Here is a 20,502-nt window from a genome sequence, read left to right on the forward strand (position 1 = left end):
CACACACTGAAGCACATGCCTCTGGTCTTGGGACACCCACCCTGTCCCCACCAATACCTCACTCGTGGGTTTCTGTGATTATTTTAGACATATTGACATATTTCTAACACCTGTGGTGGTTGGTCACTTCAGTCCACAACATATTAAAAACAGAAAATCTGTTACATGTATGGGTGTGATGTGGGAGATGTCTGAAGTCAGCCCTTTAATGGCAGAAATGAAATCAGAAGGCAAAAGCTCAAACTGTATACTAGTGCAGGGCCATTTAACATAGGGAGAAATGCCTTATCTACCTGCTCGAGAGGTCTCTTGCATTACAACAGAGCACAAAAATTGATGTTCAGTTCACAATGATGATCCCCAATCCTTACAAAAAGTTCAGATCCTCAGTGCAAGTAGACGGAGAATGAACTAGAACTTTTCAGAAAGCACTTCACAATAGCGTCAGGGAATTGCAAAAGTGAATATGGGGTAAGGCAAGGGGCCAGAAGCCACTTTACACACAAGTCCAGGAATTGAGATCGAAAGAGCCAAGGCAGGTGTTGAGCCAGGCTGGGACCCCCAGATCCCTGAGAGAACTGGGATGGAGGGTAGGGTGGCTAGACTGGGTCAGAACCCAGTCAACATTCAGGAGCCTCAATGTGAGAGATGAAAGGAGAGATAAACAGATAGGTCACAGGGCATCCTAAGTAGTTTGAGTCTTTCTCTATAGAATGAATGATTTTCTAAAAAACTGTGAGCACATTTCATCTCTTGTTCTTCCAAACAATGGCCATCTTCTTCGACAAAGTGAGGGATGGGGACTGTCCCACTATCCTTTGGGTTCTCTCCAGTGCCATGCCAAGGAAGAAGACCGCTGACAGCCCTGCCTCTCATGGGTCCTTTGCCCAGAATGGGTCTCCCTCCTGTGGCCACAACCTCTTCTGGCCCTGCCCCTGTTCCCAGGGCTAGGTCACACCTGGGAGCTGGACTGGTTAGCTCACCTACTTTGGGGCAGCAGCAGCAGCAATGTCTAGAGAGGGGTGCATATCCCCTCAATTTCTCAGTCTTTGGGGATTTCTTGGTGAACTTAGACAATGAACATCTCTAAGCTTCCATGTTGTCTCTGTTTTATTCCATCAGTGAATGTGCCCAAAGCTTGTGGACTGATCTTCTCTGATACTATCTTAATGTACAACTGATCTTCTCTGATACTATCTTAATGTACAACTGACAGAAACAAGGTGTCACATGTGAATAAAAACAAACAAAACAAGCAACACAGCAGCGGGGTTAGGAACCGTGATGCTGGGGAAAAGAATCAAAGCAGGCTGACAATTTAAGAAGGCAGGTGTTGTTACAGCCTGGGGATTAGCAAATTTGAGGTTTTGAGAGAGAAAACAGGGGAAACAGTATCAGAGATGGGAGAATTATAGTAATTATAATTGTTTTCTTTTTCTATGGCATACACAAACAGTAAGTGTTAAAACAATAATTCACTTTAAATAATGGGGTGGGACCTGTGGTAAGAGAGGAGGAGACGACCAGTGCCTAGAAGGGGATTCACAAAGGTGGGCAACAAAAGAGAGAAAAGTACCATCCTGGGAGCAGAATTCTGCCTTTCACAATGGAAGGCAAGCACCCCACTATTTGGAAAGTTCTGTGTCAGCCTTTCTGGGCCACATTTGTAATGTTAAATTGGTGTTTACTTAACAGGCATGGATTTAAGAAGTAATTCTAGTAAGCAAAATGGCCCTTAACACTATTTTCTCTCCTTCAGACTTTGCACAGCAGTATTAGTATTATCTGTTGAGGTCAAACTTCAGAGAGCAGACTGGATGAGTGCGGATGCACCAAGTATGTCTTCCTCCTGTATAAGACCTGCAGTGCCCAACTCGAGGGTTGCCATATATACACACAGTAACCACAATAAAGGGTGCTTCTGGACTTCAGCTGTGCCCAACCTGTCCAAGCAGATGTGCCACTCGGCACTGCCATGAGGTTTCTCACAGGTCCCTTCTCAGCTCTCTCTCTAATGGTACCTTTAAAGGGTGGCTTTTCCAAATCTTCCTACGACCCTTCCCAAGCCTCTACCACTCTCCCTCTACCTTGCAAGGGTTGCTACCTGTTACTGAGAAAACCCAGGCTTAGAGATGGAAATCACATCAACTTTCTGCCATCTCAACTGGATCTCCTCCTGGACCTGCCTTCCCCTCTCCTACTCCGGTTGTAAAGGAGGCTGGAGCTCCATGCAACTGGCTTCTGCTCCTCATCTGATGTCTTCCTACTTAACACTCTGAGCACAGGATGCAGGTGACGCACAGTGTGGGCAAGAAGGCCCTCTTCTGGCTCTACCTTTCCACACTGAGCAGAGTGAATAGGGACATAGGGAAATGTGTCGACCCAAAGTCCATGGCTCCCTCCTTTTAGAACATGCTCTGGGCCGGGCGCAGTGGCTCAAGCCTGGAATCCCAGCACTTTGGGAGGCCGGGATGGGTGGATCACGAGGTCAGGAGATCCAGACCATCCTGGCTAATACGGTGAAACCCCGTCTCTACTAAAAAATACAAAAAACTAGCTGGGCGAGGTGGCGGGCGCATGTAGTCCCAGCTACTTGGGAGGCTGAGGCAAGAGAATGGCGTGAACCTGGGAGGCGGAGCTTGCAGTGAGCTGAGATCCGGCCACTGCACTCCAGCCTGGGCGACAGAGCGAGACTCCGTCTCAAAAAAAAAAAAAAAAAAAAAAAAAAAAACCATGCTCTGGTGCTTGGGACCCCAGAACCTCACACTCAGTCGGCCCTGTGCCCCCTGGGAAGGCCCCTGTGGACCTTGTCCTTGGGTTTGATGTATATCCCCAAAGGCTTGAGGGGTGGTCAAGAGGTTTCCACAGGTGTACACACATTTCCTCCAGATGCCCTGAGGAATAGGCGGGGAAAGGGAGGGGTCAGGGCTGGAACAGCTCTTCCCACCCTACCATATTCTGAGCAGAACTCCAAGAAATCTGAGCATTCTAAGTTCAACTCTGGCCTTCTGAGTTATAAAGATACATTTGCCAAGATAGAAGGGTAGAACATATTTTATTTTACATGTTATTAGCTTCCTTTGTACACTTAAATATCAAGGCAATATGGTAGGTAGGCCTCCATTTGTATTCTTGCCCTGAACCCTGGAAATGTCATGGTCAGGCCTACTTTCAACCACTCTTTCCAGCTTTTAAATATTTCCATGCGGCTCTCAGGCAAGACAGAGCAGGCAATGAAGTGAGCAAAGGCCTCTTCCCAGAATCCACTGGCCCGAGCTCTCTTCTGCTCTCTCTATTAATACTGATTGTTTACAATGAGGCACTTAGCAGATTGCCACCAAGGGACTGCAATACTCTGAAAACAGCAACAAAGAAGAAACTGTGTCTGCCCTAGTGAGCCTATAACCCACAAACACTTACAAAACTATATACTTTGGTCTGCGATGGAGAAAATACAGGCGACTTTGGGAAGGTTCCTCAGAGATGGTGTTCCAGGAATGAGCGCTGCTCTCACACTCTTGAGAGGACTGCCACTGGTCTCTGAGGATTCCATCAGCTTCTCACTGCAATGGGTTTGTTTTCAACTGCACATCCCCAGAGCTCAGGGTAGGCAGTGCACACTGAGCTGCCTCTTTCAGTATCTGGGAGTTTGGGGGATTTTGAGGATCTTGATTGCAATGGCTTCAAGGTTTCTTCCCTTCATCAAGGAGTCCCATATCAACTGGAACAGCCATTTTTCATACAGTGAGCATGACTAGCACACTTCACACAAGGTGTCAAGAGATGAGCAGTGTGTCTTCCATGCAGTAGCAGCATGATCCCAAATGTCTACCGTGTTTGCTAAGATTTTTGAGAGACAGTAAATTAGGCACTCTGTGTTCCAAGTCATACATAGTAGCTTAGCAGGCATGTTATTCATTCTTAATCATTGTCTTAACTGGGATCAAGACTGGCTGCGGCTGCGGCTGCGGCTGCAACTGCGGCTGCTTAACTGGTGCACCCCAGTCAGGGCATCAATATCCCAGAGAAAGCCCTGGCAGCCTTTGCCAAAGGAAGTATGGCATTGGTGAGGGACACAGAAGCTGCAAGTACTGAGAAGGAAGCTGAAGAGGAAGAGCAAGGGAGGCCTCACACTACAGCAGGGGTGGGTCACACTCTGCAAGTTTTCAGGAACAACTGGAAAGGGAACTTAGGGGAGCCTTAGGCCCTGTCTCAACACATAAGCTAGCAGAATGTTGGGTCATCAGCATTAATTTATCTTTACCAATGGACAAGGAAACCCATGAGTTACACACACAGCAAGTGTATGGGATCCTGGTATGTGCCAACACTGGGCAGTAACTGGCACTACCATGGTGGGCGTGGGGCAGGTCTCTCAAGCCGATGTCCTCCAGCATTTCTCCCACTCTCCTTGTTGCTGTCATCTGTTGATGCTCTGCCACTCAATCCCTGATGACTCTGGCAACTGCCCACAGGAAGCTTAAGTCCAGCTGAGAAGACAAATAGAAAATCTTTCCTCCCCTACTAGACTGAGGGCTCCATGAAACAGGGATTATTCTATTTTGTTTGCTCTTGTCTCCATCCTCTTAAGTTAGCACATAAAAGACACTTAATAAACCAGCGCATGGCAAGTGCCTCTAGTCCCAGCCACTTGGAGGCTGAGGTGGGAAGATCCCTTGAACCCAGGAGTTTTAGTTAAGCCTGGGCTACATAGAAAGATCCTCCAAAAAAAGGTGATCAATAGGGATTAAATAACTGAGAGAGACTGATGGGAACATGGAACCAGACCAGAGGAGAGGGAACACTGAAAATACAGCATGTCAGCCAAGATAGGAAGGGTGTGTGGAATGTAGTGAGACCGGAGGAGGGTGAGGTTGGGAGAAAAGCAGCTTCCAGGCAGGAGGAGCAGTGTGTCAAGGCCTGAGGGAGGAGGGGCACAGCTGGTTGTTGGAACTAACAAAGGTGAAAACTGAGCAGGAATGCAGGGACCTGGGACAGAGGCAAGCTGGAGAGATGGCAGGTCTCTAAGGACCTGTGGAACCACCTTATGGACAATAGGCTTCATTCTAGGGACCATGGGAAGCCACTGGATGGTTTCAAGCAGGGGGTGTGATCTGAAAAATGCACATTTGTATCTTCAAAGAAATCATCTGGAATCGCATGTTGGAACTGGGTTGCAGGGACCAAAGGTGGAGGCAAAAAGAGCATCTCTGGAGGCAAGAGTCTCTGGAGGCAAGTCCAGAGACAGATGGTGGCTGGAATACGGTTATGGTGTGGAGTGGAGGAACGGGAGGAGTCAAGGATGACTCCCAAGTTTTGGTCTGAAGAACTGGTGGCTATTCGTGGCATTTGCTGAGACAGGAAACACTGAAGGAGGAACCTGTTTTAGAGGAGCAGAGAGGATGATGAATTCTGTTTTTGCCATGTGGAGTGAAAGATGCGTGTTAGCATCTGAGTTTACACTAGGGAAAGAAATTTTACATCCGGGTATGCTTTTTTTTTGACAGAGTCTCCCTTTGTCGCCCAGGCTGGAGTTCAGTCGTGCAAGCTTGGCTCACTGCAACCTCCACCTCCCAGGTTCAAGCGATTCTTGTGCCTCAGTCTCCTGAGTAGCTGGGGCTACAGGCGGGCACCACCATGTTTGGCTAATTTTTGTATTTTTTTTAGTAGAGACGGGGTGTCACCCATGTTGGCCAGACTGGTCTCAAACTCCTGACCTCAAGTGATGCACCCACCTCGGCCTCCCAAAGTGTTGGGATTACAGACATGAGCCACCGTACCTGGCCTTGGGTATGCATCTTTGGAGAAAGAGCCAGATAAGGGATGCAAATCTGAAAGTGGTCTGCATTTAGATGGTAACTGAATCCCCAAGAATTGGTGCAATGGCTGGGGAGAGTATCGACTGAGAAGGGCAGAGGGCCTTGAACCAAGCACCAAGGAACTCTCAATATGGAAGGATTCTGCGGAAAAGCCTGGTTTCAAACCTGGCTGATAGCTAGAATCACTTGGGAAACTTTTAAAATGTGAATCTACGGGAGCATGTGACTATATATTTTGAAAAAGCTGTAGTAGCATTAGAGACCATTTGGTCACAGAAAACTGGCTAGGAAAGAGGGAAACAAAAAGATGGTGATGTTTTAGATACCAAGGGAAGAATTTCAGAAAGAAAGGAATCAGACAAGATCAGGACTGAATTTAGTAACAGGAAACCAGATGGCGGTGCATCCACTTGTCTGACTTTTTAAAAGTAGGGAGTTGGTGTTTGAACTCAATAAGGGATGACAGGAAGCAGCCCAGCAGGTCCCCCTGTGCTCACATGCACAGCATGAGGACAGGGAAAAGGAAGGGGAAGGAAGGTGTCAGATGGCAGAAAGCTTTTCATTGGAAGTAGCATCCGAACTGAGGCAAAATGGATGGTAATCAGGCAAGAAGCTAAGCATTCCTAGGAAAGGAAGTACAGAAACAAAAATATGCCAAGCTAAGAAAATATGTACACTCCAGGAAACAGAGTTAGTCCTTGGCTGGAACACAAGGAATTAAGTGTTGGGAACCAAGCAACAGAATGGGGCACAGCCCAGTTTTTGTTGTTGTTGTTTTGAGGCGGAGTCTTGCTCTGTCGCGAGGCTGAAGTGCAGTGGCACCATCTCTGCTCACTGCAAATCTCCCGGGTTCAAGGGATTCTCCTGCCTCAGTCTCCTGAGTAGCTGTGATTACAGGCGCGTGCCACCATACCCAGCTAATTTTTGTATTTTTAGTAGAGACGGGGTTTCACCATGTTGGACAGGATGGCCTTGATCTCCTGACCTTGTGATCTGCCCACCTCGGCCTCTCAAAGTGTTGGGATTACAGGCGTGAGCCACCGCGCCCCGCCCAGAGCCCACTTATTAAGGACCTTGTTAAGGACAAGCTAAAACGTTCTTACCCTGAAGGTTTAAAAAAAAAAAAATTTTTTTTCCCTGAAGGTAAAAGGGCCCCAAAGAATGTAATAAAGTCAGTGGTATGATTATATTTGTAATTTAGAAAGCCCATTCTGGCAGCCAGTGTGAAGAAGGGTCTGGGGTCAGGAATGGATTAGGGGAAGATGGCGGCCGAAACTTCCACCTGGAGGCTGTTGCTGAGATGCAGACATGGGACACCGATTCACCAGGGCAGGAGCAGTGAAGGAGAGAAGCGCGCTGAGGAGGTGAGGAATGGGAGGAGGCGGGACATTAGTTTGCTTAGGTGACTGGCTTGTTGGAGGTGAGTCCTTGAGTTAAGGAATGAGGAAAAGACTAGCTTTAGATGAGGATAAGGATGGAGATGGGGTGTGGAAAAGAACATTTCAACACTGGTAGTCTTATTCCTTTCTCCAAAGGAGAAAATATGTCAGTAACAGTATTGCTAGTTTCCCTAACTGCTCCTTCTCTCTCACCTCTAAGTCACTGGGCAGCCTGTTTACTTCAAATATCAAGACTAATATAGATCAGCTTCCTATATTCAAACATAGTAGCTTCCACCAATCACTGTAGGGAGTTAGTTCATTCGGTAATTATATCATTAAAAATACTTATAATGCACCAATGACTTGCAAGGTACTGTGACTGGGGTAAACTGATAAGTGAACAAGACATAACTGACCCTTCCCTCATAGATTACATTCTAGCAGGAGCCAAAAAAGATATTAATCATCGGATTATAAACCATTTAGTTATATAATGTCGCAAAGGTTCTGTAAAAATATAGGGTAGAATGAGGCAAAGAACAAGGCGGGTACGGGGACCGAGGTTCCTAAATAGGTTTTAGTAGATCTGTGACCTCCCTGAAATCTGTAAAATTTTGTCTGTGTCTGTATACATTTAACGGGGTGGTGGGGAAGTGGGGGTGGGGGGCGGGGGGAGTAAGCAGAGATTCCATGCTCAGGAGTCTGTGAATCCTAAGAGATTAAGAATCGGCCGGGCGTGGTGGTTTATGCCTGTAATCCCAGCACTCTGGGAGGCCGAGGCGGGCGGATCACCTGAGGTCGGGAGTTCGAGACTAGCCTGACCAACATTGAGAAACCCCTTCTCTACTAAAAATACAAAATTAGCTGGGCGTGGTGGCACATGCCTGTCATCCCAGCTACTCAGGAGGCTGAGGCAGGAGAATCGCTTGAACCTGGGAGGCGGAGGTTGCGGTGAGCTGAGATCGCGCCATTGTACTCCAACCTGGGCAACAAGAGCAAATTCCGTCTCAAATAAAAGAAAAAAAAAAAAGAGAGAGAGAGAGCGAGATTAAGAACCACTTTACCCTTCAAGTCCATCTGGGCACTATTTATATACAAACCTTTTCCGCGGGGGAAGGCAGGGAGGGATACAGGGGGAAGCCAGTAGCTTGGAGGTCTACTGAGAATGACCCCAGCTTTACGCTTACAAACATCGACAGTAATCACTCTTCTATGTGAGAAAAGGCAACACACTCATTAATTTTTAAAAACGTTGTTACTTAAAAAGATTGGGAGATTTTCTATTCCTCTATCAATGGAGATTTCCTGGCACGTGCCCCACCCAAGGCCCACGCCCAGAGCGCTCGAGTGGCAGGACAACAACCGCTGACATCTTCCCGTCCCGACGCCACAGGCTGCTCCGAGCTCCGCCTTTTAGAATGCACCCAGAGAAGCCAGCGACAGCTTTGAGTCCAGGCCGGGTTTTCAAGCATCAAGACGGAAGTAACAGCGGAAAGGAAGTTCCAGGGCCCGCGCTGGGAAAGAGGTGGGGGGAACTGGGGAAGACCCAGGGTGCGATGGCGGCGCAAATTCCAATTGTGGCCACCACTTCCACTCCGGGAATAGTCCGGAACAGCAAGAAGAGGCCGGCCAGCCCGTCCCACAATGGCAGCAGCGGCGGGGCCTATGGCGCCAGTAAGAAGAAAAAAGTGTCTGGCTCCAGCTTTGCGCAGGTACGCAGTCGTGCTCCCAGCCTGCGCGTGCGCGTCGCGGAACGGGACGGGGCGGGACGGAGCCGAGCCAGGGCGCGTGCGCAGTGTGGGGCGCTGCGCTGCGGTCTCCGGTGTGGTTGAAAGGTGCTAGCCAGTGGAGTGAAGGACTACTGTTTCCCTTCGTTTGTACACATGGGCTTACAACGCCTTGTGTTGTAAGGAGAGAAGAGGAAGTAGGGAGGTTATTACTGACTTAGTAGTAATAGAAGGACTGCCTCTTCCCCTCGAGGTCGCCTTTAGCTTGAGGTTCAGGACTTCTGAGTGTCAGTGGTTCGGAAATGTGCGTGTCTTCCCCTCGTCCATTCTGCAGACATCTACCCAGTGTCTTTGAGGTGCATAGCGCCCTAATGTCCTGCATGGATGAATACAATATGTATTGATAAGTATGCTTTCTCTCATCCTGAGAAAAGTGCTTTTTTGACCCTGGGTTTCCCAATCCTAAAGCGGGTTTGGTCTTAACTCATGGGCTTGTTAAGATTATGAAGTAACGAGTGTAAAGCACTGAGCTCAGCGCCAGGCTCAGACTCCAGGGCCTCTGAGCAGTCTAGGCTCCGTAATTCCAGCAATGAATTTTCAGCAGGGAGTGGCTTGATTAGTGTTTTCTCTGGCTCCTGCATTTTATTCAAAGCGAAAAAGCAGAGATAGAGCATATGGTGTGACACCGTTCACCCAGCCAGTCAGTGGCTGTTCTAGAAATCTTCTTGTTCCTTCTTCTGTAGGTGATTGGTAGTGCTTTTCTTCTTGAACCTTTTAATATTAAAAACTTTGCTGTAGTAAGATTTACACACAGTACAATGCACAAATCTTGAAGAATACTGGCTCAACCACAGATCTTTAGGAATCCTGGCTCACACCTGTATCTCAGCACTTTGAGAGGCCAAGGCGAGAGGATTGCTTGAGGCCAGGAGTTCGAGACCCGCTCCCCAACCCCCATCCAAATTTACAAATTAGCTGGGCGTGATGGTGCACGCCTTCAGTCCCACCTACAAGGGGATCACTTAAGCCCAAGATTTCAAGGTTACAGCAAGCTATGATCGTGCCATAGTCCAGCCTGGGCAACACAATGAGATCCTATCCCCCCCCCCCCCCAAAAAAAAGGAACAGATCCAGTGCCCTTTTACATTTGTATACACCTGTGGCCACTGCCTGGATCAAGATAGCATTTCTAAGAGCGGGTGACCTTTTCCTGTGAGTGCTGTCTTCCCTCCCTAACAGAGGTACCCACTATTTGGCCGCCCTTCACAACAGACTGACTTTGGGTTGGAGCATAATGTAAATGGAATAATACAGGACAATAGGGAACATACTCTTTTGCGTCTGTCTAGGTTCCTTTTTGAGACAATGTTTTTGAGAGTCATTCATTCATTCAGTACATCTGTTGCATTGTATAAACATACACCTGATGAATATTTGAATGTTTACAGTTTTTGGCTTTGCACAGAAGCTGCTCTGAACATTCTTGTACAAGTCTTTATGTAGATAGATGCTTTCATTTCTCTTGAGAAGTAGTGGAATTGCTGAGTCAGAAGGTAGGCACACATTTAACTCAGAAACTGTTAAACAGTATTTCTGAAAGTAGTTGCACTGTTTTTGCATTCTTACCAGCAAAGTATGAGAGTGCCAGTTGCTCGAAATCCTCAACAATACAGAGCATTGTCAGTCTTTCATTGTCGGTCTTTAACTTTTAGCCATTTTGTTGAGTGTGTAGTAGTATCTCCTTGTTTTAATTTTTTCTGATGTTTATTGATATCAATCACTTTTCATAAACTTATTTGGCATTCCAAATCTTTTGTGGAGTGCCTAATTATTTTTTCTAATTGGCTTTTTTTTTTTTTAATTATATTGATGTGTAGAAGAAGTTCATTACATTCACTTTCTTGACTAGACTCCTTTGCCAGATGTATGCATTGTGAGTAATTGCTCCCAGTCTGCGACTGGTGTGTTTTGATAACCAGTTGTGCCAGGACCAAGGAATGTCACTAGGACATATGGGGAGGAATAATTGTTTCGACCCCAAAGGGAGCATTGATCAACTTCCACTACCATAAGCTTCTGAGAGTGATCAAATGCCTTCAGGAGACTGAAAATTCCCAGTAATCCAATATGGTGGAAATCGTAACTCTCTATTCCCTGTGGGCCTTTTTTTGTATCCAAGCAGCAGCCTCTGGAGAAGTTGGAAAGGGCAGAGCATTTCCTGAAATAGTGCCTTCTTTTGTCCTGACTCTCCTTTTCCCAACTGATATTTAACTAAAGGAGACAAGGTCTTCTTCTGTCACCCAGGCTGGAGGACAGTGACACAGTCATGGCTCACTGCAGTCTCGACCTCCCTGGCTTAATGGATCCTCCTAACTCAGCCTCCCAAGTAGCTGGGATGACAGGTGCATGCCACCATGCCCGGTTAATTTTTTTGTATTTTTGGTAGAGGTGGAATTTCACCATGTAACCCAAGCTGGTCTCAAACTCCTGGGCTCAAGCAGTCTGCCCACCTTGGCCTCCCAAAGTGTTGGGATTACAGGCGTGAGCCACCGTGCCCAGTTGTCTTAGATTTTTGCTTTGCTGTGATCCTTTCATTCTAGTTCCCTTTCCACAGTGTATAGGAAATAAGCAGGCATAAGCACAGTGCCCCTGAGGGCTGCCGGGAATCTTCTTGAGGTCACCCTCATCTGTGTCACTTGCTCAGCGTTTCTGTTCTGTTTCAGTTCAGTTCATGTAGCAATAATTTATTGTACTGTGTTTCTGTTCCATCCCCAGCAGTATGCTTAAGACATTTCAAAGGATTTTTGCTTGTCCCCACACTACCAAAAACATCCCAGGAGAGAATGACGTACATACATTGTATTTAGTTTTCTACTGCTGCCATTACAAATTGCCACACATTTAGTGGCTTAAATAACACCCATTTAGTAGCTCATGGTTCTGTAGATCAGAAGTCCTGACACAATGCGACTGGGTTGACTCTCTGCTCCAGGTATCACAAAGCTGAAATCAAGGTGCCGGCCGAGTGTCTGAAGGCTCTGGGGAGAAATTTGCATGCAGGTGAACTCAGGTTGTTGGCGGAATTCTGTCCTTTTGAAGGGGGCGGCAGGATTGCAGGGCCCCTGTCTTCTTGCTGGCTGTCAGGTGCTGCCCATGTTCCCTGCCACATGGCCTTTTCCATTTTCAGAACCAGCTATGGAGAATCTCCCTTGTGTCCAGTTCTTCTCATGCTTCAGATATTTCCGACTTCTCTTATTGCTGACCCCTGGACTCAGATTTAAAAGATTTATGTGATTAGGCAGGCCTACTTGGATAATCACCTTTTTAAAAAGTCAACTGATCTGAGACCTTAATTGCATCTGCAAAAGCCCTTTGTAGCTGAACCTAGATTAATATTTGCTTGAATAACTGGTAGAAGTTGTGTGCACACCAGGGGCAGGTTACTTGCAAGGTGGCAGGGGTGTACTGGAATTCTACCTATCACACAAATGAAACCATTAGGAAGATACAGTAATGTCTAACCTTGAGCCAAAGCTAATTATAGGTAATTATAGGTGTTGGTGCCCTATTGTGGTGAGACACAGGAGGATGATTCATCAGTGCTGGTGATGGTACTCAAAGGAGAGGTAGGGAGGCAGAGGGACTTGAAGTTGGCTTGGAGAGGTTTGCTGGGGAAGGCATTCCAGGCTCAGAGCTGTGCACATTGTAAGATTAACCCGGGTTGCCCAAGGTTTCATTAGTGGGGAAGTGAGTGTTTTTCTATAAATGATTGTATTTCTTGAGTTAAAAGAGATTTTATAGGTCTTTCATCACCTAAATTTCCCTACATCAATAATTTTAGCTATTTTGATTCTTAAGTAAAAGCAAAGTATGGAAAACTTTAATGGAATTTTAAAATTTACAAAGCACATTTACATGTAGGACATTAGAGTGCTTTTTGAGATTGTTAAAGATAACTTGAATTATCATGAATTCTTAAGGTGGGTTTAACTTCCCTGAAATATGCTTGCTGTTTCTAAAGTAAAATTGAGTGCTTAGTTGAAATTTAAAGAAGTTTAGAAATTTAGATGCTTAGAAGTCCTGAGGAGTTGAAGGGAATATTTTTCATCTAAAAGTATTCTGAGGGCCGGGCGCGGTGGCTCAAGCCTGTAATCCCAGCACTTTGGGAGGCCGAGACGGGTGGATCACGAGGTCAGGAGATCGAGACCATCCTGGCTAACACGGTGAAACCCCGTCTCTACTAAAAATACAGAAAACTAGCCGGGCGAGGTGGCGGGCGCCTGTAGTCCCAGCTACTCCGGAGGCTGAGGCGGGAGAATGGCGTGAACCCGGGAGGCGGAGCTTGCAGTGAGCTGAGATCCGGCCACTGCACTCCAGCCTGGGTGACAGAGCAAGACTCCGTCTCAAAAAAAAAAAATAAATAAAAGTATTCTGAGGAAAGCATTTATAGAAGCCTTCTTTACATCAGTGTTAGGAAATACATTAAATAATTTAGTAGTACCAAAACAACTTTGTTTTATCATTTCATCAAGATGGCTCTCTTTAGTTCAGCAGAAATTACTACTAATGTTCATGCTTGCTAAGGGGTGGTACAAATCATCTTAGAATCACAATTCTGTGGATTTATATTTTCAGCATAACAGTTGTTGATTAATAATGTTATAAAAGTGCAGTCTTCCTTTCACTCTGGTTGTTACTTTGAAGGGATTAATGTTGGTGGGTTGGGGAATAGATAACTGTGTTAAAGTGAAAGGAATAAGGATAAATTATCAAGCATTTACTACGTGCCAGGCACTGTTCTAAGTACTTTCTAAGTACGATGCCATTTAATCCTCCAAACGACCCTCTGTGAATTGATCACTTAATTTTACAGATAAAAATGCCAAGGGCATAGAGAGGCTGTGAAAGTTGCCCAAGGTCACACAGTGGTAGTGTCGGGATTTGAACCCACGCATGCTGTCCAGAGTCTACATTCTTTTTTCTTAACTGCCTCTCTTGATATCACTTTGTTACTTTGTATATTAGAAGATTATTAATTAGATCTCTGGTATAACCAAATTCATGGTGCAGATAAATGCTTTTGGGAACAGTTTTACTGGATCGATATAGGGCAATTTAGGCTTTTCAAATGTGTATTAAAGTTGATAAAATGTACTGAGAAATCTAATTAACCTATAGACTGAGAGTTACTTAATAGGTTTTTCATTTGTGAAGCAGCTAATAAAACATCTAAAATGCAGAGGCAGTAGTTGCATCTTTAGAAGGATAGTGCAGATGATAAGAGAATCTTCTAAAATTGGAGGGCAGCCAGAGAATGCTGGACTGATTTGGTTTATTCATTGAAAAAACACTCATCCTACTATTCAACTTCTGTAAAACACAAAAGCAAAAATCCAACAAATCCTGATAATTTTAAGTCCTAAAAGTTATTCTTTTCTATTTTTAAAATTACCTTTTTTTTTCATTTTTACAGTTGACCGAAAAAGTCACCCAGTCTGTTTCCCCAACAACTATTATAATCTGTGTTTTCTACATGTAGATATAGTTTTTCATCATTGTATTTGGTATATAGCATTACTTGCCCCGTTTTTCACTTAGCATTATTTTGTGAACATTTCTGTACGTTGATAGTCTTCTCAATTAGACTTTTAAAAGTCAAATAGTCTTTTATGACTGTTGCCTGCATTATATTCCAAGGAATTAACTGCTCGTATTTAATTGACTTTATTATTGGATATTTAGGTTGCATTTTGAATTTTTGCTGTTTTAAGTAACTCTATAGTAACCTTGCAGTTTTAGACCAGGGTCAGCTATTTGCATCTATAATTCTATGACACAGATATAACTTGACAAATAAGACAAAGGATATTTTTCTCCTTTCTTTATAACCACAGACAGAATGCCCAAATTATCCTTTAGTCTGAGTCAGAGTCAAGCACACTACTGCCTGGAGAGATGAAGCCATTGATTTGGGTTCTTCAGTTGGGCAGAGCAGAGCAGGGTGAGACTCAGGCCTTGTGAACTCCAGACTGTTAGCCATAGGCATGTGTTTCCTGAGTAGCAGGCTGGGTTTCTCTTCCCTGAGACTTACATCAGCTCTGTTAGTGCTGCAAAGAGGGGGCACCCCTTAGTGCTAGGCGTTCCTTCCTCTCCTCTTAGGGTGTTCATATCTTGGGGCGGGACAGTTCATCTTGTAAAGTCCTTAGTGATAATAGTGCTTTAGTAGCATGGAAATGATGCTTCATTTTAATTTTATCTTATTGCATCCAAGCCTCACAGACTTGATCTTCCCTTTGACTAAAGGTCTCTCTCCCTCTCATCCTGTTGTTAGTAGACACAGGAGTCTCAGCTTGGCTAAGCTGAGCAGAAGTGAAGAGTAAGGGTATAGTATTGTGGGGGTTGGGGAGAGGAAAGTGAAGCATAAAACCAGCTCTGGCTTGGGGCAGGGGTATCTCTGGTTAGAGAAGGAAGGGAGCCTGCCACAATCTCAGAAGCAGGAGGCAGCACGGGTATGATGTGGCTCAGTTCATGCCAGAGTGGCCTCCTTTCTCTGCCCTGTCTTTAGCCTGACGTCCCAGTAGGGGTCTGGCAGAGGATGGAGTGAGCAAGCCATCAGGAGGGGTCCCTTTCAAAAACCAGTGCTTCCGTGTGTCATTTTCATCCCCTCCTTGACTCTTCTCTAGCTTGCTGCCTGGAATGGCTGACTTAGACCTCTGGTCTTCTCTTCATACCACCCTCTCCTTACTCTCAGCAGATGTGCTTGTCTGCCTGAATCTGACGAGGGCGCCTGTCTGGCATTTTTCTCCCCCGTCTCCCTGGGGCCTTGGAACTAAATGCCTATGTCAGAAGAAACCCCTGTATTGCTTTCCTTCCACTGGGCACACAGCACCTTTGAGCTTCCTCACTGGGATTGGGGAAGTGGAATAAACAGAAAGGGAGAAATGTAGTATTTGGCCAGGCGCAGTGGCTCACACCTGGAATCCCAGCACTTTGGGAGGCCCAGGTGGGCAGACCACTTGAGTCCAGGAGTTCGAGATCAGTATGGGCAACATGGTGAAACCCTGTCTCTACAAAAATACAAAAGTTAGCTGGGCATAGTAGTGCACACCTGTAGTCCCAGCTACTCCTGAATGGTGGCTGAGGTGAGAAGATGGCTTGAGCCCAGGGAGGTTGAGGCTGCAGTGATCTGTGATCATGCCACTGCACTGCAGCCTAGGTGACAGAGCGAGACCCTATCTCAACAACAACAACAAAATAATAAAAAAAGAAATGCCGTTTTTTAGCATCTCTGGAGTGGAAGAAAAAGCTAACTCCACTGCCTGAGGATAGGACCCTGGGAGCTGGCAGGTCTGTGGATGGTTCTGTAATCACTGTTGGAAGCTTGGGGGACTGCATTTTCCCCTTCCCTTTAGTGTGTCCTTTTTGCTCTTTAACAGTTCAGATTGTTTTTTTCCTCCCTGATGGCCACAGTATTATATCAGTAGTTATATTCTTTATGAGAAACTCAAACTATAAAGTTAAAACTTAAAGCATATCTGGCCCCAGGAAATCTCTTTCATAGCCTGCTTACCCTGAACTAGACCTGAAGTTAGTTGTCCCTAGTGGTAGCTTCTTTTTCTTTTTCTTTTTTTTTTTTTAACTTTTGACGTGGTGCTTACGGGGTAGCTCTCTTGCTCATTTTATTTAGGCCACTCGTAGGCCCAGTCACCTGACAGTCCAGAGCATTGAGTAGTCCTGTGGCACACTCTGTGAATGGTTAGATGATTGGGAGAATGGTTGCTTTCCTTCTGCTAATGCTGGCGGGTCTCCTTGAAACAGCTCACCCCACGTACCTTCCAGTGGGCCTGGGCTTTCTCCTTTGCCTTTGCACCACCACCTCCTGAAAGAGCAGATCACTTGTCACCCTTCCTGCCCTGCGTGCCAGCTCCACCTTTGTTCTCAGGAACCAGGAGTCACGACCTCTGGCTCATTCACAGCTGGGTGTGCCCCTTGGGGAGGCTTCACTTGGTCACTGTATTATTATTATTTTTTAATCCTCTAAATATTTCAGTGTGAATTTCTTAAAACCAAAGTCATTCTCTTACATAAGGACAGCTAGGAAAGACTGCATATGGGGGAAGGATGAAGTGAGGGGCAGTCCAGACAGAAGAGGGGTGTGAACAGAGGAGGGCCCAGGTGCCCACGTGAAGAGGCCCTGGAGAGGAGTGTGGGAAAGTAGTGAGGAGAGATCGTTCCGAATTTTATCAAATTCAGGGAGTTAACTGATGCAACACTGATATTTAATACACAGATTTTATTCTTGTCCCTTATCTGGTTCAGAATCCAATCCAGGATCACACGTTGTATTTAGCTGTATATCTTTTTAGTCTCCTTTAATCGGAACACTTCCATAGTCTTTTTATCTTTTACGACTGATATGGTTTGGCTGTGCCCCCACCCAAATCTCATCTTGAATTGTAGCTCCCATAATTTCCATGTGTTGTGGGAGGAACCCGGTAGGATATAATTGAATCTTGGGGGCAGTTTCTCCCATACTGTTCTCATGGTAGTGAATAATTCTCACATCTGATGGTTTTGTAATGGGAAACCCCTTTCACTTGGTTCTCATTCTCTCTCTTGCCTGCTGCCATGTAAGCCGTGCCTTTCGCCTTCCACCATGATTGTGAGGCCTCCCCAGCCACGTGGAACTGTGAGTCCATTAAATCTCTTTTTCTTTATAATTTACCCAGTCTTGGGTATGTCTTTATCAGCAGCATGAAAATGGACTAATACAATAAATTGGTACTGGTAGAGTGGGTTGCTGCTTTATAAAGATACCCCAAAATGTGGAAGCAACTTTGGAACTGGGTAACAGGCAGAGGTTGGAACAGTTTGGAGGGCTCAGAAGAAGATAGGAAAATGTGAGAAAGTTTGGAACCTCCTAGAGACTTGATGAATGACTTTGACCAAAATGCTGATAATGATATGAACAATGAAATCCAGGCTGAGGTGGTCTCAGATAGAGATGAGGAATTTGTTGGGAACTGGAGTAAAGGTGGCTGTTGCTATGTTTTAGCAAAGAGGCTGACAGCATTTTGCCCCTACTCTAGAGGTCTGTGGAACTTTGAATTTGAGGGAGATGATTTAGGGTATCTGGCAGAAGAAATTTCTAAGCAGCAAAGCATTCAAGAGGTGACTTGGGTGCTGTTAAAAAGCATTCCATTTTAAAAGGGAAACAGAGCATAAAAGTTCAGAAAATTTGCAGCCTGACGATGTGATAGAGAATAAAAATCCATTTTCTGAGGAGAAATTCAAGTTGGCTGCAGAAATTTGCCTAAGTAATGAGGAGCCAAGTGTTAATCACCAGGACAATGGGAAAATGTTTCTAGGGCATGTCAGAGAACTTTGTGGCAGCCCCTCCCATCACAGGCCCGGAGGCCTAGTAGGAAAATACGTTTCCAGGTGCCTGACCCAGGGACCCCTCTGCTGTGTGCAGCCTAAGGACTTGGTGCCCTGTGTTCCAGCCACTCCAGCCATGGCTAAAAGGGACCAAGGTAGAGCTTGGGCTGTGACTTCAGAGAGTGCAAGCCGCAAGCCTGGCCAGTTTCCACATAGTGTTGAGCCTGTGGGTGCACAGAAGTCAAGAGTTGAGGTTTGGGAACCTCCACCTACATTTCAGAGGATGTATGGAAATGCCTGAATGTACAGGCCAAAGTTTGCTTCAGGGGCAGGGCCCTCACAGAGAACCTTTGCTAATACATTGCGGAAGGGAAATGTGGGGTTGTATCCCCCACACAGAGTCCGCACTGGGGCACTGTCTAGTGGAGCTGTGAGAAGAAAGCCACCATCCTTCAGAGCCCAGAATGGTAGATCCACCAACAGCTTGCACCGTGTGCCTGGAAAAGACACAGATACTCAATGCCAGCCTGTGAAAGCAGCAGGGAGGGAGGCCATACACTGCAAAGCCACAGGGGCAGAGCTGCCCAAGACCATGGGAACCCATTTCTTGCATCAGTGTGACTTGGATGTGAGACATGGAGTCAAAGGAGATCATTTTGGAGCTTTAAGATTTGACTGCCCTGCTAGATTTCGGACTTGCATGGGTCCTGTAGCCCCTTTATTTTGGCCCATTTCTCCTATTTGGAATGAGTGTAATGCCTGTACCCTCATTGTATCTAGGAAGTAACTAACTTGCTTTTGATTTTACAGGCTCATTGGTGGAAGGGACTTGCCTTGTCTCAGATGAGACTTTGGACTGTGGACTTTTGAGTTAATGCTGAAATGAGTTAAGACTTTGAGGGACTGCTAGGAAGGCATGATTGGTTTTGACATGTGAAGACATGAGATTTGGGAGGGGCCAGGGTGGAATGATACAGTTTGGCTGTGCCCCCACCCAAATCTCATCTTGAATTGTAGCTCCTAAAATTCTCACGTGTTGCGGGAGGAGCTTGGTGGGATATAATTGAATCATGGGGGCAGTTTCCCCCATGCTGTTCTCACAGTAGTGAATAATTCTTAGGACATCTGATGGTTTTATAAGGGGAAACTCCTTTCACTTGGCTTTCATTCTCTCTCTTGCCTGCTGCCATGTAAGACGTGCCTTTTGCCTTCCGCCATGATTGTGAGGCCTCCCCAGCCACGTGGAAATGTGAGTCCATTAAACCTCTTTTTCTTTATAATTTACCCAATCTTGGGTATGTCTTTATCAGCAGCATGAAAACGGACTAACACAATGACCTTGATACTTGAAGAGTACTGGCCACTTACTTTCTAGAATGTTCCTCAGTTTGGGCCTGTCTGATATTTCCTCAGGGTTAGATTTGAGTTATATATTTTTGACAAAAATGGAGAAGTGATGCTGTCTTCTTCTCAATGCATCCTGTTGTGGCACTTGATGTCAAATTACTAATGATGTTAGATTTGAGCACTTAGTAAGGTGGTATCTGCCAGGTTTCTCAAATGTAAAGTTATTCTCTTCATGTTTGTATTGAAGTATATTGTGGGAAGATACTTTGAGACTATAAATATCCTATTTTATTTCATACTTTGCCAGTGACTTTTAATATCCATTGATAGCTTTTGCTTGAAATAGTTATTATTGTGGTGGTTGACAAGTAGTGATTTCCCAATTTGAATCTTCATTCCTTTTAGATTTATTAATTAGAATCCTATTGTGAGCAACAGCTTTCTCTTCTCTTCCATTCATGCATTTTTTTTTCTATTTTACTTTTTTTTTTTTTTTTTTTTTTTTTTTTTTTTTTAGAAATGGGGTATAGCTATGTTGCCTGGGCTGGAGTGCAGTGGCTATTACCAGACACAATCATAGCGCAGTGCAGCCTCCTGGGTTCAAGTGATCCTCCCAGCTCAGCCTCCCAAGTAGCCAGAACTACAACAGGCTATTTATTCATTTTTTAAAATCAGTATTTATGTCATGGATTTTTATTTTATTCTATGGGTTATAATCCACTACTAGCTTTATTCATTCCTTCTTTTATAAATTTATCTGTAGTAGCTTTACTGAGATATAATTCACATACTATAAAATTCACCCTTTTAAAGTATGTAATTTAGTGGCTTATGGTATATTCACTGAGT

The 20,502-nt window shown here is 45.3% G+C and overlaps 1 protein-coding gene across 3 annotated transcripts in view; it reads left to right on the forward strand.

Moving 5' to 3' along the window:
- Positions 1 to 8,445: 8,445 nt before the first annotated feature.
- INO80C (INO80 complex subunit C) overlaps positions 8,446 to 20,502 on the forward strand; it is a 29,756-nt gene continuing 17,699 nt past the window's right edge. For 2 of the 3 annotated variants that reach the window (XM_033177964.1, XM_033177965.1), the window contains exon 1: positions 8,446 to 8,913. In XM_033177964.1, coding sequence (XP_033033855.1) covers positions 8,620 to 8,913 — 294 coding nt within the window. In that variant the 5' untranslated portion in view covers positions 8,446 to 8,619. Of the gene's footprint in view, positions 8,914 to 17,563; positions 17,618 to 19,501; positions 19,556 to 20,502 lie in introns of all 3 variants that reach the window. The other variant, XM_033177966.1, reaches the window with a different exon arrangement.

This window comes from Trachypithecus francoisi, unplaced genomic scaffold, assembly GCF_009764315.1.
Source record: "Trachypithecus francoisi isolate TF-2019V2 unplaced genomic scaffold, Tfra_2.0 Lachesis_group19, whole genome shotgun sequence".
Classification (NCBI taxonomy): Eukaryota; Metazoa; Chordata; class Mammalia; order Primates; family Cercopithecidae; genus Trachypithecus; species Trachypithecus francoisi.